Raw genomic sequence first — 16,733 nt, 5'->3', positions numbered from 1 at the left:
TATATATATATATATATATATATATATATATATATATATATAACTCATATAAAAAGATGAATCGGAGTTTGAAGAGGGGGAAGGAGAAGGAGCCCTCAACCCGCAACAGATAGAGGAGGATTTATTCAATCACATAATTTGGGCTCCTAGAATATGGCGCCCTTGTGGCTTTCTATTTGATTGTATCGAAAAGCCCAAAGAATTGGGATTTCCCTATTGGTCCAGGTCATTTCGGGGCAAACAAATCATTTATGATGAAGAGGATGAGTTTCAAGAGAATGATTCGGAGTTCTTGCAGAGTGGAACCATGTAGTACCGGACACGAGATAGATCTTCCAAAGAACAATTTCAAATAAGCCAATTCATTTGGGACCCTGCAGATATATATATATATATATATATATATATATATATATATATACAGAGAGAGAGAGAGAGTTTGGTTCAAATATTAACCAATTTTTTTGTGTTAACTATGTTAACCAAGCTCAACCAATCATATTACATCTTTTCATTTGGTTCAAATGTAACTCATATATTAAATACAAGGGTATTTAAGTAATTTATCATTTTATATAACTCCCAAATAATTAATTGGGAGTTACAAATTTGAAAATATCATAATTGATCATGATGCAATATTGGCATTGGGGTTTCACACGTGTTCATGTTCTATAATTCACATTTATTTTAATCGACAGTTCTCACCTTTGACATATTAACAYATCAGAAATCACACAGCCTTAGATGTCGTGATTCATAAGTGTTCATGTATATTCAAGTCACTAGATGTTCATATAAATACATATACACATACAGAACATGTGAAAACATGTGAACACGTATGAAAACACACAGCCCTAGATACCTTGGTTCATAGGTGTTCATGTACATACAGCAGAGTTGGCTCCTGAATATACAGAAGATGTTTATACGGTTCACATGTTGTTCATATGTCTAATCTTTTTTGTTTGATGTGGTTTGAAGATATACACAAGTTGTTCATACGGTTCACATGTTCACATGTCTAATCTTTTTTGTTTGATGTGGTTTGAAGATATACACAAGTTGTTCATATGTCTGACAACTCGTATATCAAAGATATATTACTTTTTACCTAAATACTCTTTGATATTTTGTTCACATATGTTAATTGAAAATATTAATTTAATAATTAATTTTTAAATATAACTAAATCACAACCATTTATTATTCACATTTTTTTGTCTTACGGGTCTCACGAAAAACCATTGGTCTCACGTGAACCCAACTCACTCATATAAAGTATTAATTGTTAAATGTGATTAATTTAATTTCCTTTTCAATTTATTTCGAATAAACATGTATTATCATTAGAACGAGACAAAAAAACAAGTTTTGAACTAATGGGTAAATTAAAAGGAAAAAGGATTAAAACCAGAAGTGAAAGTAAGATCGGGACAATTCTAAATAAAAATAGTAGTAATTGAATGGTAGGTTTTTATTATTTTATGGTTGAGGCCTTGCTCAATACTTTGTATTTTTATTTGCCTTTTTCTGATAACTAGATTTTTAAAACATGAAAAATCAGAATTTATCGTCAATAAAAATAAAACCCACAACTTTGAAAAGAAAGCAAGTAGAACCAACCATTCCAACAACTTCACACTTCTGTTTCATGTTTGGCTTGGAAAACGTATAAAAACACGCTTCAAAACTAAATAGGTGAACAGTTACAATCGGTAAAAAGAAATCCAATACAATGGAATGATAGGGCGGAGGCCCTTGCACCATGCCCACCCTATTAATGGGATAAAAGGAAAGACATTGCATGATTCTCTATTTCCACCACGAACGATAATTGTATTATGGAATAATATCATTTTCAGATAAATCTATTTTAGCATGTTACACATGCCAACATTGGTGGATTTGAGACTTTATATTGTAACATAAGGTATCGATTGGCAAAGGGGTCGCTAAAGATTCCCCCCACCCCACCTATTTATTCATATCTCCTCCTCTCACCAATATTTTCAACTTCATTTGAAAATTACACTTTTCATTCTTATATTTACTTATTTAACTTATTTTATAATCATTACTTTTTATTTTTTATTTTATATTATTATCATATTAACATACATAATCATACATTAACTAAAATAAGTTAAAAATATATTTATTTTAACAGATTACATTATTATAGTTTTCTCGTTAATACCTTCAAAATAGGTTCAATATTGAATATTTTTGCATTTAATCATATTATTATATATCATAAATACCATGAAATTATTTTTAACACTTACACTTTATACCCTTATTTATTTAATTTATTTAATACTTTTTACTTTTTCATTTTTCATTCTACATCATTATCTTATTAACCTAAATAATCATATACTAATTAAAATATTTTTTTTACAAATTACATCATTATAATCATCCCGCCAATACCTTCAAATGAGATCAATATTAAATATTTTTTATTTAATCATTATTAAATACGATGAAATTATTTTAATTCTTACACTTTTTATTTTTATACTTGGAACTATTAAAAAAATGTGCATCATTGTTATGTATTAGTATAATACAGATGAAAACAAAGTTTATCAATCATATACATCTTAATTAATTAATAATTTTTCAAAATCATTAATACGTTTCAAGAATTGTTATATTTGACTTTGATCCACTAAATATTTTCAAAAGAGTGTGGTTGCATTAGAGATCTCCCGAGACAAGAACCCATATCAATATCGATTAAATGTGTTCAATAAAAGGGTTGAAGGAGAAAGACTGCTCTTAGAGGAGGAAGTAGATGAAAGGAAGGGGATGTGGATAAAAATGAAAATTTCCATTCTTGGGGTAATTTCTTCCTGAATCTACTTTTTAAGCTGACCAAATAAGCCCTTGGTTGAAGCATTAAGCCTGTTGGCTTACTCCCTAAGCCATACCAGCCTATTCACTCCATTAATTCACAACCTAACAGCCCCTTAATGTGAAAAAATACAATCAGCCGCTAAGATGACTTCCAAATCCAGAAATAATGACCCAAGGTATGTACATCATGACGGATAATAGGGGGTCAATCAAATCTTCAATCTAATATCACATCAATGGTTGACAGTATGAGATAAGAGCTGAGCAGATTAAGCTAACTAATGGATATCTCAAACCACCAGGCAAATAACACCAGATTTAACATGATTGCACGATCTGTATGATAATGTACATCCACGGGGTTACAGATCATTTGTATCAACACAAAACAATAGGCCTTTTACGAACAATGATAATAAATCCAAGACATCATCGAATCCTATGCTTTAGATGGATGGTTCACTTTTGATGGGATAATAGTTAATCATGGAAATCATTCTCAGACTATCCATGCACATACACAAAGCAGAAGTGAATAAAGAAAACACCCTTAGTTATAGCTTTTGGAAAGAAAAAAACAACATTGAAACAAGAAAATCTTCTCATAAGTCTCAGCTGCTTTAATTTGTTCAACATGATGATACCATTATCATTATTCCTTTACTAGTTCAAACCCCAAATGCAACAAACAAATACACAGATTGACATACCGGATGATCATCCTAGGGTTCTCCACCAAGCTCCACTCGAAGGTTGTCGTACGGAAATACCTTAGGGGCCTGTTCATAACAAATAAATACTAGTAATTATTATTATAACTCAACAAACTCTAACTCTAATACACTCGATGCAGGTATCACTCAACTCTTCAGATTACATTGTACTACAAATAGCCAAACGAAAATTCTTTTAGGTATGGTCTTCCATAAAGGAAGCAATCACTGCACCCTAAAACAAGTGCCCACCAGCAGAAACATTATAAATTTATAAGGTTCATCAAGTGCCACGATTATATAAAAACAAAACTTCTTCTACTTGTTCTGGATCAATTCATGGGTTATTTTAAGATTAAAAGCGATTAAGGGTCCAAATCCCTTCTTGCACTTTTTAATTTAACTCCTATTCTCACACGATCCTTGGTCTATATGTAAAAGCACAAAAATCTACAATGACCACCAAACATTGTATAAGAGCAAGTATGCTTGTTATAGCACATTTTCTCTCTTCAAGGGAAGAAATACAAAAGGTGAGTTTAGGACAAATTTGGTGGCTGCATAGATTTAGTCCCTAATTTATAGGTCCAAGTCCAACAACATGTATCGGTTCTCACAACCTTCCCTGCCAGCCATTTTGATAGGTATATCATTTAATTATATATCTTCTCATTTAATTAGTAACGTTGACCAACATACAGAGATATTTGCATAAAGGTAATCATTAGAAGGTCCTCAATTACAAGCAGCCAATGATTTATTGATGTTCTTCTTCCATTTCATTTATGCATCCAAGAAATAGTTTCTTACTCATAAGTAATAACTCGTTCAGATCATGGACAAAGGTTGCATCTAGAACCTAAGCTGCATCAGCAAGTCCTCTGAAAGTCTTGAAATAGCTGGTTCTAAACCAATATAACCCTCCATGCAATAACATTTTGAGCATAATTACGCAACCAGGAAATTTTCCAGTTTAGAAGATAAAAAGATCATGAAACCTAGAAATGAGTGGGTCCACCGTCCACCATAACAAAGAGAGTTCGCAGTGCCATATCGACAATCCTCATTGCAATTCTGAGTTGAAATACATGATACTTATCAAGTGATGATGACGATAACTGACTAGCCTATGAGCGTCCATCTGATCAACTAGGCCGTATGAATGTCAGAACAACCTTAACAGTAGAGCTTATTTTGGGCCTGGCCAAATTACTGGTCACCACATGCATGGAGCCATGGACCATTCATAAAGGGAAAGAAAAATATTCTTCTAACAAGAGAGGGAGGTCTCCAAATCCTAATTAGAGCACCAGTGCATACCCACAAGTAGTTCCACACACATATGCAACAGGTTAAGAAATCCCCTCAAAATGTAGCAAGATGCCTCCTGAATCCAACTTGGATGAGCAAACTGCTCCAGGATAAAAAAAACTATTTTGAGGTTGTTGAACCTCTGGCTGCATGACTTGGTTGCCACCAGAAGCCTTCTTTTACCAAAAGATGAATGTGTGGCCTTGTCTGCTTTTGGGAGCAGGACTTTGAAGATTCCTCCATCAAAAGCTTCGACTACACAATAAGCCTTGTTGAATACAAGCTGAAAATGGGTGCCAGGAATCGGGATGCAATGCTTCCACCAATTCATTTTACCTATACTAGAAGGAAGACCCAGCAGAAGAAGGTTGGGGACGGGACAACATGTGATAGGGAATAAGGCATCAGTTAGTTTTGGGCCTTTTGGCAGCAGGGGATTATTTCCTGAGAGCAGAGGAGGAATTTTAATTGCTGTTTCTGTTATACGTCATGTTAAATAGAAGTTCAGGTGTGGGGGGAGAGGCAGCCAGAAATTGGTTTTGATTTGGGAGACCCCTAGCTTCTCGGATTGCTAGTTATCTCTCTGTGTTTTCTTTTCCTTATTAGTAAAAGCTTTCAGCCATCATTGACTTAGCAATCTCACTATTTGCAGTTGGTTTATTGAGCCACAACACAGGAGTGACTATGTAGCAGTCCCTCCTATGCCTTAATACTGAGCTTGTCGAGCATTACTCTCTCACCTTTCCCCATAAGTTAACAGACATGGACAAGTTTGCTGCATCATCTTCAGTTCACATGTAAGTAGTGAGTCATGCCAAAACACCCTCCCTTCCCCACTTCTTACTCATCTTTAACCAAACCAAAACATATCTCTCTCCCTCAACAGTACATAGTATCCCATGGGCCTTTAAATATCATGTCAGCAGTAACTTGTATCTAAATGAATATTACTACCTGAACAGTCAGTTTGAAACTTCTAGAAAGTTTTTCCTGAGTTCAGTACAAGGCGGGTTTCATGGCAAAACTGAGTACAAAGGGGTTTAATAATTGGTATGAATTATGATCAATCCTCTTAATATTTGTGTTCCAGTGTGATCAAATCTAGATAGAAAATGCAATACTTGGAGCAAATACTTTCACCCACTCAAAGGTAATATTAATTCCAAAAGGAAAGTGAAAAAAACTTGTTCAAATTATATCTTATGTATTTCAACTTTCAACTACCGTACAGACCAAGAACCAAATTGTAAGGCTGGATCAAGTGTTCGCCAAATGTTGTATCTACAGAACGTTTATATATTCCACAACCATATGAGCATGAATCTTGATATTGTACGGTTTGCATATTTGCGTACAAATATGGAAGTATATATGAAAGAGATACAAATCAAGGTAATGAAAACATATAAGACCCTTGCGCAACTCAAATTATGCAGTTTGGCTAGTGATCACACAGAAAGGTCAGAGCTCAGTCATGGTAAACAGTTCCACCATGGAAAGAAGGTTCTTTTTGTGAGATACAACTCCTTTTGATTCAAAGTGGCAAACTCCTCGTAAACTAAAGAAGTATCTTCGCATATCTAAAAAGTTAAAATATTTATCTCTTAACTCTTTTGTGACTTTAGCCTAAGAAAAAGGGTCTCAAATGTTTAGTTCCTCACCAGGTCATTAGCTTTTAGCTATGTTTCTGGAATCTGTGATAGTTCCACATAAAAGACCTGAAGAAAGTATAAGCACATTCTCAACATGTGATTAATAAATAAGATAGCATGAGACCTCTTTATTGTGCCAGCATCAAACTAGATAACCTCCAAAATCAATATAATATCATTCCACCAACAAAATATAGGCATTCTTTGAGATGATACATTCATATGTCGGCAAATTGATCCGTCATTCGTTATTAAAATCAGATGGGCTGATCAATTGTGTTGTTTGACTTTAGCTATGCTTAACATAAGAACTAGAACTGAATCACTGATGACCTTAAAACACTACAAAGTCAATAAATCATGTACACTCCCACACAACCTACTATTCAGAAACTACTTTCTGCCCAAAAAATATATAGGGTATCCAATTATCTAATGAGATTATCCTTTAAGCAATTTAATATGCACAAGTTCCTCTTCCGAATTCATCTCACTTCGCTTGAATTCTTGAAGCTTTGTGTTTTTAAGTATTATTCATTCAACATGTAATTTTTGGACTTCTCCTTACCATATATTCAGTATCAAAATCATGTGACTTACAAATGGTATCTTAGACGCTTTGTCGTTCCAGGTAGCCAACAATCCAAGAGTAGCAAAAAATCCCAATCCACCACATAACCAGCCAAGTGCTTCATACTGAAAACAGACATACCTTCAATGAGTTCAATACGAAGAGAGAAACGAAGTTGATATAAATCTTCCCTACAAATGCAGCAGAAGGACAAAATCCAAACTCTTACCTTTCCAACGGTTTCAGCTATGCGGTCAATACAGGGTTCAGGGAATGGAGTTCCATTGTCCCATACAAGCTCATCATTTACAGGAAGCTGAAGCAAACAAATAAAATTGTTCAATATTCTCAACTCTCAGTAAATAAATTCAACATAAAAAAGATCAAGAAACATAATCTCCTTGGACCTTTCCGTTACGTAGGACCACCATGTCCAAATGATAATCGATCATGCACATTTCAAAACCGATATTTTATACTATTTGATCACTCATACATGTTAATTTTTCTAGAATTTTGCTCAGTCTTCACTAATTGATCCCTAGGGTTTCGTTCCTTTTTTTCCTGAAACGGACTTGAACGAAATTCCAACCACGACATCAAAAATCACATTGATTTGAAATTGATACCAACCGATAGCTTGTGATCTGAACATTGATAGAGAGAGAGAGAGAGAGAGAGAGAGAATTACAACTTACAGGTCTATCGGGAACGATATGTTTGCCGACTGGTAAACCCATACCGGAGCGGAGACGAAGAGACGATGCGACGGAGCGGCCAACGATGCCGTTTCCGCCCATAATCTGAGACGCGGCATGACTCAGTCTTCCGGCCATTATTATTTTCCGATCGGATTCTTCAAATTGGTAGATGAAACTGTAATGCAACACGACGATGAGTAGTTTGAAGATCGGCTCACAGTCTTGTGTGCATAGAAGGGGCTTCGCAATTCGAACTGACCCGGACGGCCCAGCCCATTACACCTTCCGGTAATCCAGCCTTTTTATAGATTTTTTTTAAGGAATATATAAAAAGATGTTTAAATAAACATATTTATTAATCCTAGTTTTATATTTTTTAATCATATTAATTACTTTTTTCTAATTTTAATCACATTAATATGTTTTATTTCTATTATACATGCACATCATAAATTTATATTATTTAAACTAAAACAAGAATAAAAATAATATAACAATCTTTTAATTTTGATCTATAAGTTTTGATGATAGTAAATGTAAACTGTCTAAATTTATGTATTTGTTACGTAAAAAGCAAGCACAGCTCAAACAATATCCCTTCTCACTCGACTACTATTTAGTCATCTACCAAAACTGTGTACAAGGAATAATGATGGTAGATATAAGCAACCAAAGAGACCAAATGATGATTTGATGAACACTTGTTGTTGATAATTTTAGTGTCATCAAGTACTTTTTGGTGTAATTGTGATTTACTTGAGATCGATTAAAAGGCAATAAGGCAAACATACGTAAGTTAAGTGGTATGGAGTGCATACTTACAAATGTTGCCCTTATCACCTTAGATCGCCATAAAGCGGGGGTCAAGGGGGTCGCACCTCCTTGCGGGGCCGGGGTTTCAAGAGGTTGAGCCCCTAGGCGGTGGTCTCGCATTAGGTATTGATGAATCAGGTACGGCCTATCGCTGAAAAGTCTGGTGTTGCAGCTGAAGATCCTTCAACTATTGATCAACTTATCATTGAAGATGCATGTTCCATAACTTAAATTCGGGTTTAACTACTTTTTGACTTTATGTATGTGACAATTGTTATCGTCTTATGTCCTACATATTGATTTTTTATTTAATTATTATACTTGTATTTGCATAGTGTCGTATTGAAGTTTTGTTAAACAGCTACTAATTTCATGGTCTATGATATGTATCCATTGAAATGAAAGGTTATTGAGAACTTTCCTCAAAAATGAAATCCATGAATCAATGTAGTCGTTTAACCAATCATTTCCGAGTAAGACACTAGACATTGACAATACCTAATATCATTTTCGTGTTGTGTATGTATGTCAATTTGCATACTAATCTTTGTATGCGTTCACTCCCCTTTCATAAACCAACATTGCCATTAATTGCTAATTGTTGGCTATATAAGGTTAAGACATTTCTTGCATTTAATGAATTGAAACACTATTCCGTCCATTTCGTGTTGGGTACAAAAAACCCCCAAGGGTAGTCATACGCATGCAATACACAAGTGTTTTTAATCGTGTACGAAGTGTCTCTTAATTGATAGCACTTGTTAGGATGTGAATATTATTTTTGATATTAAAATCACTGGTTACGAGAACATCGAACTTAAAAGGTACATAAAAGCGAGCAATTTTACATAACGTTATGCCATCAAGTCAAACACCCAATTGGCTTTGCACCTCCAAAATGGTCTTTGCAGACTCTCGTAGTTGTTGGGACTCCTCCTCGGTAAGATGTACGTTTGTGACCCCCAATACTCCGCTCCTCCCCAATTGTGCCGGTAGGCTAAGGAACGGCTCGCCACCATCAATGCCATAGAACCCTTTGGCCAACACCGAAACAGGGTGGATGCTACGTTGGTCTCTGAGTATGCTTCGAGCTAGGCTAGCCACAGAGTAGCCAATGGCCCACGACGTGTAGCCTTTCAAGCTTATTACCTCATATGCACCCTGCACAACTTCTTTGTGGATTTTCTCGAGTGTTTGCTTCTCGTACGCAATTTGTTGCCTCTCTAAGAAGCTAAGAATCGGGACCCCTCCTACACTTATGCTTGACCATAAAGCCACAGACGAGTCTCCGTGCTCCCCCACGATATAAGCCTAAAACACGAAGAGATAAAATAGCATGAGATTCAAATATGAGATATTTTTTAAATTACTAAACTTATAAATTAAAACCATAATAGATTCCACTAGTTGATTTTAATTTACAATTGCATTTTTAATTTTTTTAAATAATTTCTATTCACTACAAAAATGGGGATAAATTCAAATTAATATTTATAATAAATACATAAATCGTCGATGTAACTCACCTGCACATCCTGAGCATTAAGGTCAAGATGATCAGCAATGAGGAATCTGAATCGGGATGAATCCAGATTAGTACCGGACCCAATGACCCGATTCGATGGAAACCCGGATAGTTTCCAAGCAACATAAGTCAACACATCCACCGGATTCGAGACGATCAGCAGAATGGTCTCCGGCGACCCTGCAGCCAAAGGGGGGATCATCTTAGAGAAGAGAGCCAGATTCCTCTGCATCAAGTTTAGCCTAGACTCTCCGGGTATCTGGCGGGCGCCGGCGGTAACGATGACGAGATCCGATCCCAGAGTGCTGGAATAATCAACGGAGGCGGAGATCTTGGTTCGTGGGAGGAAGGCGGCCGCGTGTTGTAGGTCTAGCATCTCTCCGCGGAGTTTGTCGGCGTTAATGTCGACAAGTGCTATCTCGTCGGCAAGGTCTTGAGTGAGGATGGTCTGGGCGATGGCCATACCAACGTTGCCGACACCAACGACGGATATTTTGGTGTTCCGGCTGGTCGGTGGGGGTGGGAATGAACCCTGAATGGGTTTAAAGAAGGATTGAGCAATATCTAAACCATCTGGACCCAAGGTTGAAGACGAAGCAGTTTTCTGCATTTTTGTGCGTCTAAAAACTGTATAATCTGTGGAGTGACGGATGGATTTGATTTGATTTGATTTGACGATGAAATGGGGTTTTATATAGAGGAAATGCAAGAATACCAGCGGTCGTATTTGTATTTTAATTAAAATAAGAAAGGAGAATAAAGGTCGACTGGAGAGGGTAGGGCAGGTAATGGGAGACATGATGGTCACGCACGACGCACGGATAACAATTGCATGGAGATATGATATAGTTCAAACCTAAGAATGTACAACTATAATTGCATATCTTACAACTATAATCATGAAATAGCATAAAATTAATGATAGAATACGTTTAAAAACAAATCAAAATAATATTTTAATGACATATGACGAATATGGTTCAAACTTGAAACAAAGGGAATTGACATTTGACCGTATTTTAGAATTTGAAATTTATGGATTCTAGACCTTAAAAGATGGCCCCAAAGTCTTACCGTCATGTAGAAGGCTGTTTTAGAAAAACCATTCACTCCAATTTTATATATAATAACTAGCATCCTTAAATCAAAACAATGGGCGCTCCAATTAATTCCGTTAACTAAATTACATTCTTAGATTTTAAATATAGATTGAGGTTAGGGGAAAAACCCATAAAATGAAAATACGATATACACATAAGCATACAAGTAAATGAAGATATTTTCTAGTTTAAATGTATGTTATCCGGACAAACTACTGTATGCACATGTGCATACTGTATCGATGAATAATCATTAGAATGTTTCTTAGTTTTTGCAATTTCCCTTAAACCCGACCCTTCAAATAAAAGTCGATTAAATTCAATAAAGAGTTTAAAACAAATCGATGCAATATGTAATACCCGACAATGACAATATCAAATCACATAATTTGCTCGGTTTTTTATAAAACGAACAAGAAACGTTTCAAAATCAATACGAAGACATCAAACATTCATCAATAAAATGAAAAGCAAATGATTATTAACAGACAAACACTTGGAGTTTAGACTATATACAGTTCTACGATTGTACCTTCTTGATAAAAGAACAAGATCCCAAATACAAGGAAAGAAAAGACCAAGAAAACGAATAAAATGTCAATGGTCTCCAAATGTGTTCTCTCCGCTGTAGGTAACATACAAGAAACCATCTTCATCCTTCTTTTCTTCGTATATAGCCGACATAATCGCCCCTGCAAGAAATGCCACAGCAAAAATACTCGTTTTGGTTACGTTTTGACTTTTGAGAGCAAACGTAATCCAACTCTGATTCGATACCAATTCGTAAAAAAGAACCAAAGGAACCATAAATATTTTCTGAACTGTGAAAACACAATATATACATTGATGCATATACAATATATTAACTTCAACAAGTATATGTACCAATCCATATATAGGTTGGGTTCCGGTGAGAAAGAGAGTCAAGGTGAGAAGCGTAAGAAGGGATCTCCACTTTTAGATGCACCAAGATGCACCGGATCAATCGTCATATCAAGCACGTCATGGATGGGTTTGAGATTAAATGTGACCAAGGGTCCAGATCCCTTCTCACCTTAACCCTCCTTCTCACACGATATTTCGCCTACATATATATACTTGCATATATAGTACATATACATTGACAGGGTTGGATTACGGGAAAAACCACAAAAAAGTGGAAAACTAAGGAATACCCTAATAACCATTCATTTGGTCGGTATGCACATGTGCATAAAATGCACCAGTGCATAGAAACCAGAAAACATTTTCAATTACATTTATGCACATGTACATACGAGGTAAATGAATGATTATTAGGGTGTTCAAGTTTTCCACTTTTTTGTGGCTTTAACCTGAACCTGAATCTACATTGATAAATATACATTTGATATTGTGAATGCATCGTGTATACATATATATATATTGCATATACCGGTTCTCACAATTCCAAAAAATTTATGGTTCTTGAACTTCCCCCTTGAGCCTAATACACACATTTAGGTCCATGAATATTTCAATTCTAGTCAATGAGGTCGTAGTATTTTGAAAACACACCACTCGACTCTGCTTTAACTGCAAACGAGATCATTTTTCCCTTGACCCGCCATTTTTCTTGATGGGAACGTTAACATAGAGGTGCCCACAATGTCAATCTTGTCCTTTTATTATCATTCACCACACAAGACCTACATCTTATTGTCTTCTCATGGGAGGAAATGAAAAACATATAACCGACTGACAATCTAAAACTCTATAATCTTCATGGTATTCACCTTATTTTCTCTAAAAAGATACAAACAGCAGTATAACCGGTTGTTTACTATTGCAGATAATACACACTTAATTCATTATGGGGTATTTACGAAGGAAAGATTACCAGTTGGTGGCAGGGCATTGTCAACAAATATGAAAATAGCCTTCTCAGCGCTTAGCTTAATCCTTTTACGTATCACATAAACAAATTGACCAACGGTCAAGTCAGCCGGAACAAGGTACCTGCAATTTTCAACTTGAAAAGGTCACCTGATGAACCCTTTGAACATGTATATAGTTTTGAACTGCCATTATGCACGTTGTGTGTTTTATAAGCTATATATCACATCAACATGTTACATAAGGATCGGGTATTTCAGTACTTTGCATTTTAAAGGAGTTTGAGTACTTTGCATATGAGGCACGCAGGTCGACAAGGATTGGGTAGCTCCCATCAGAGCGAAACAACAAAGAGAAACAGTAATCCATACCATACGAGGTTTCACAAGATCTCAAGGTGTAAACAAAGTTTTCTTTGTGTGCATGATTTCGTTATATGATGCTATATGTTTATCGAATGTTCTTAAGAAGTTATGTTTCGGGATGGGCAAGAAAACCATGAAATCACTGAGCTATTCAGCTGACTAGTTGTATACATCTCAAGACTCGAGACATCGACAATAGACAAGGGCAAGGGCAAAATCTAAATCTACTAGACTTGTTTTGTTTTCAGTTATGATGTCGGTTTGCGTAATTGAAAACTCGTTCAACTTATGTTTTAGTTGGGTACGGGACAAACTAAAGACGGTGTTGCATAAGCTTAGGATTGTCGTTGATTCGTATCTCATTCTAATCTAAATAGTTCTACATCAATCTTCTATCAAAACACTAAGCGCCCGCTTGGTCTGACAGCATGTTTTTGAGGGATTTGGATCTCGTGGAAGGATTTGGAATCTTTGGTGTGTTTGGTTTGTAGGATTTGGAATTGAATTCCGTTCTTTATAGATAATTTATAAAAAACAAATTATAAATAATTAAAAAAATAAGTAAATTACCTTCTATTAATTGTTTATTACAAAATGAATGTTTTTCATATATTTTACAAATTAATACCAACTACCCCCACGGGATTTCTAAATCCAATCAATGTTTGTGGATTTCACGATTTCTATTCTAGACTTTCTTCTAAACCAAATGCGAGATTGGAATAGAATTCATTCCAAATCCAACAAATCAAACGGGACCTAAAAGTAATAATATATTTGACCACATAAGTCGAAATGTGTATAATCACAAATAGCGTCATAGCATTTAACAAACTCTTAAGTAATTGAACAAATAAGGTAGGAAAAGTTATAGCATAATACATACTTTTTCTTATCGATGTTGGGGACATCGCTTCTCTCCCCCTTCTCCACAATCACCTTAAAATAACCAAATCAAAGTTAACCTCAAATCAAAATCAACAAGTTCGTTTTGAAACTATATCCCACAAAAGAAATACTTCTCTTGAAGGAGACCAGTACCAGAAGAGAAATCTAAACAACATGAAGTACTTGGAAATATTGATATTGGTACCGTACCACCCCATAAAGGTTTGCAACAGTTACGGCACACATAAAGAGTTGAAAATGAACAAAATTACTAAACTAACCTCAAACTAAAGGAGGTACTTAACTGCAAGTAGGGAAAGTTGAACATACTATCACTTGAAATATGCGTTACTAGAAGAAAAAATTCAAGGATAAATTAGTCTTTTTTGTTCAGAATCTTTTCCCAAAAAAGAATTGCTGGAATTCGAGTCGTCTCAAAGTAGAAACTTGTCGTGATTTTCATGGGGCGAATAAAACATCAAATTCTAGGTCAGACAAATTATAGGTCAAGTGAACCCTCAAAAGCCATGTGGCATCTTCAAGGCTTGAAAACAATTTGTACATAAGCCCTTTTAGCCAGAATCCTTAGAAAGATAAATATCTAAGAGAACAACGATAGAACCTATATTTCCATCATAATTATAGCAAATAAAAGAAATGTAACATGTCTTGACATTAAACCTTCAATTTCATGGCAAACACGAAAATGGGTCATCTATAGAGACATGATATATCTATAGAAAGATCAACAGTTACCGGAATCCTATCAGGGTATTTCTCTCTAATTCTAGCAGCCTCTGCACGCCTTTTCTCTGAAACAAACCGATACACAACTCAAAGTCAATGAAACTTCTCCGAATCCAAACAAAAAATGAAATCCAAGATGCATAGATACATTGAAATGGAACCAACGAAATCGATGAACATGAACAAAAATGAATGGAGTCAAAATGTTGATACAACAAAGGGAAAACTCACCAAGATCATGCTCTTGCTTGAATAAACTCTTTGCCATTTCCCTGAACTAACAAACAATACATAAAAACTGATTTAGAAAAACAATCCACACCCATATAACATGAAGTATAGATTCTTTAACCAAGAGATCGTTTCTTGGCTTTTATAGTAAGCATTTATGAAAACAAACACTGCACTTTTGCAATAATGATCAGTTTTATACAAGTAATATGGTTATTTTTGCATTTATATTTTCATGTATCAACATTCCTCAAAGTAAAGATTCAACTCTATTTACACCTTCTACTAGTTGATACACAAATAAATAAGCCAACAAAGTGATCAAATTTGGGCATAATTATTTCCCTTTTCTATTAGCAAAATCCAAATATGCATACACTATCTCAAAATCAAAGCAACCCTAATAATAAGCTCTTCAAGTCATCACAAGTTCAACATCTTCAAAATCAGAAACCCACCCATCTGAAGAAAACACGTAAGACTTAACAGAAAGCGATCAAACCCCACAAGACCTATTCGATTTTTCCACAAAACCCCCCGCAGCAAGAACACGAATATAGATGAAGAATTAATGAAATTAGTTAAAGTAATCAAAGGGGAACTCGTAGCAGACGATATGATTAAAGAAAGCTAACCTTTAGGAGAAATAGAGAGAGAAACTGATTGGGGTATGAATATGAATTGATTTTTGAGGATGATAAAATAGAAAACTACTCTGGGTTTTGTTTTGTACTCCAACAATGTGTGTGCTTGAATGCAAAAAGGAGATATTCAAGGGGTTAAATTTGTATTTCACTCTAAATCATTTTATCATTTGTTATAATTAGCCCCTTTATTTTCATAGTTTTGACATCTAGACCCTCAAAGAAGGGAATTTGGTTAAATATTGTTTTCAGTTATTTACAAATATAAAGTATTTTAATAGTATTTTCTGAATAAAATAAAATAAACAAATTGTATATAATATAAATAATATAGATTATTTCTAGGGAGCTCCTTACATATATCAAACGATGAGATACTAAAAATTAACGTACGGAGTCAATATAAAGAGTCCATTTAAGTGAGATTTTTTAACAAACTTTTTATTATATTATTATAGGGTACTTGTGCAATGCATCAAGATATATCTCGATTTCAGTATTTCGTTTTATTTTATTTTTTTATATTGATATAATATGTTTTTATGTGGTTTTGAAAACGTGGTAATGTTTTTATTTTTAAATAAAATATAAATTTAAAAATATCATAAAATTTTGAAAAAATATATATCGATATAAGTATCAAATTAACCTTTTTAAAAATTCTTGTTTTTTAATGTAATTTTCTTATTTCAAGTTTTTTTATTATAATTTATTTTAGATTTAGTGTCGAAATAATTTAAATTATGTTTA

At 34.6% G+C, this 16,733-nt stretch overlaps 3 protein-coding genes across 4 annotated transcripts; all 3 read right to left on the bottom strand.

The window, feature by feature from the left end:
* Positions 1 to 3,405: 3,405 nt before the first annotated feature.
* On the bottom strand, positions 3,406 to 8,034 carry LOC112521437 (NADH dehydrogenase [ubiquinone] 1 beta subcomplex subunit 8, mitochondrial). Its single transcript, XM_025130295.1, has 4 exons — positions 7,814 to 8,034; positions 7,345 to 7,431; positions 7,145 to 7,240; positions 3,406 to 3,647 (listed from the first exon to the last, which is right to left on the bottom strand). Exons 1-4 carry the CDS (start codon positions 7,949 to 7,951, stop codon positions 3,591 to 3,593), a joined length of 378 nt encoding a protein of 125 aa, XP_024986063.1. The 5' UTR covers positions 7,952 to 8,034; the 3' UTR covers positions 3,406 to 3,590.
* Positions 8,035 to 9,390: 1,356 nt separating this feature from the next.
* Positions 9,391 to 10,814, bottom strand: LOC112521475 (L-lactate dehydrogenase A-like). The gene is made up of 2 exons (XM_025130360.1): positions 10,156 to 10,814; positions 9,391 to 9,940 (listed from the first exon to the last, which is right to left on the bottom strand). The coding sequence occupies exons 1-2, from the start codon at positions 10,762 to 10,764 to the stop codon at positions 9,497 to 9,499; spliced, it is 1,053 nt and encodes a 350-aa protein (XP_024986128.1). The 5' UTR covers positions 10,765 to 10,814; the 3' UTR covers positions 9,391 to 9,496.
* An 820-nt stretch (positions 10,815 to 11,634) lies between these two features.
* Positions 11,635 to 16,039, bottom strand: LOC112521062 (autophagy-related protein 8f-like). Of its 2 annotated transcripts, none has more exons than XM_025129695.1 (6): positions 15,975 to 16,039; positions 15,340 to 15,385; positions 15,118 to 15,173; positions 14,360 to 14,412; positions 13,113 to 13,231; positions 11,635 to 11,946 (listed from the first exon to the last, which is right to left on the bottom strand). In XM_025129695.1, exons 2-6 carry the CDS (start codon positions 15,374 to 15,376, stop codon positions 11,852 to 11,854), a joined length of 360 nt encoding a protein of 119 aa, XP_024985463.1. In that variant the 5' UTR covers positions 15,377 to 15,385; positions 15,975 to 16,039; the 3' UTR covers positions 11,635 to 11,851. The 2 variants fall into 2 exon arrangements, with proteins under 2 accessions (XP_024985463.1, XP_024985464.1); XM_025129696.1 differs by having other exon boundaries at positions 15,340 to 15,380; positions 15,975 to 16,025.
* Positions 16,040 to 16,733: the final 694 nt, after the last annotated feature.

This window comes from Cynara cardunculus (assembly GCF_001531365.2).
Source record: "Cynara cardunculus var. scolymus isolate 2C chromosome LG 11, CcrdV1, whole genome shotgun sequence".
Taxonomy (NCBI): Eukaryota; Viridiplantae; Streptophyta; class Magnoliopsida; order Asterales; family Asteraceae; genus Cynara; species Cynara cardunculus.
This window is presented reverse-complemented; position numbering and strand designations above follow the sequence as displayed.

What these genes read in the sequence shown, in the direction of transcription:
- LOC112521437 (XM_025130295.1), bottom strand. Translation starts at nt 7,951, where the DNA reads ATGGCCGGAAGACTGAGTCATGCCGCGTCTCAGATTATGGGCGGAAAC. An exon ending in TAGCTGAAACCGTTGGAAAG is followed by an intron (nt 7,241 to 7,344) that starts GTAAGAGTTTGG and finishes GTCTGTTTTCAG; the next exon opens with TATGAAGCACTTGGCTGGTT. An exon ending in AAGCGTCTAAGATACCATTT is followed by an intron (nt 3,648 to 7,144) that starts GTAAGTCACATG and finishes TGTTATGAACAG; the next exon opens with GCCCCTAAGGTATTTCCGTA.
- LOC112521475 (XM_025130360.1), bottom strand. Translation starts at nt 10,764, where the DNA reads ATGCAGAAAACTGCTTCGTCTTCAACCTTGGGTCCAGATGGTTTAGAT. An exon ending in TTAATGCTCAGGATGTGCAG is followed by an intron (nt 9,941 to 10,155) that starts GTGAGTTACATC and finishes TTCGTGTTTTAG; the next exon opens with GCTTATATCGTGGGGGAGCA.
- LOC112521062 (XM_025129695.1), bottom strand. Translation starts at nt 15,376, where the DNA reads ATGGCAAAGAGTTTATTCAAGCAAGAGCATGATCTTG. An exon ending in AATACCCTGATAGGATTCCG is followed by an intron (nt 14,413 to 15,117) that starts GTAACTGTTGAT and finishes GGTTATTTTAAG; the next exon opens with GTGATTGTGGAGAAGGGGGA. An exon ending in CAATGCCCTGCCACCAACTG is followed by an intron (nt 11,947 to 13,112) that starts GTAATCTTTCCT and finishes CATTTCTTGCAG; the next exon opens with GGGCGATTATGTCGGCTATA.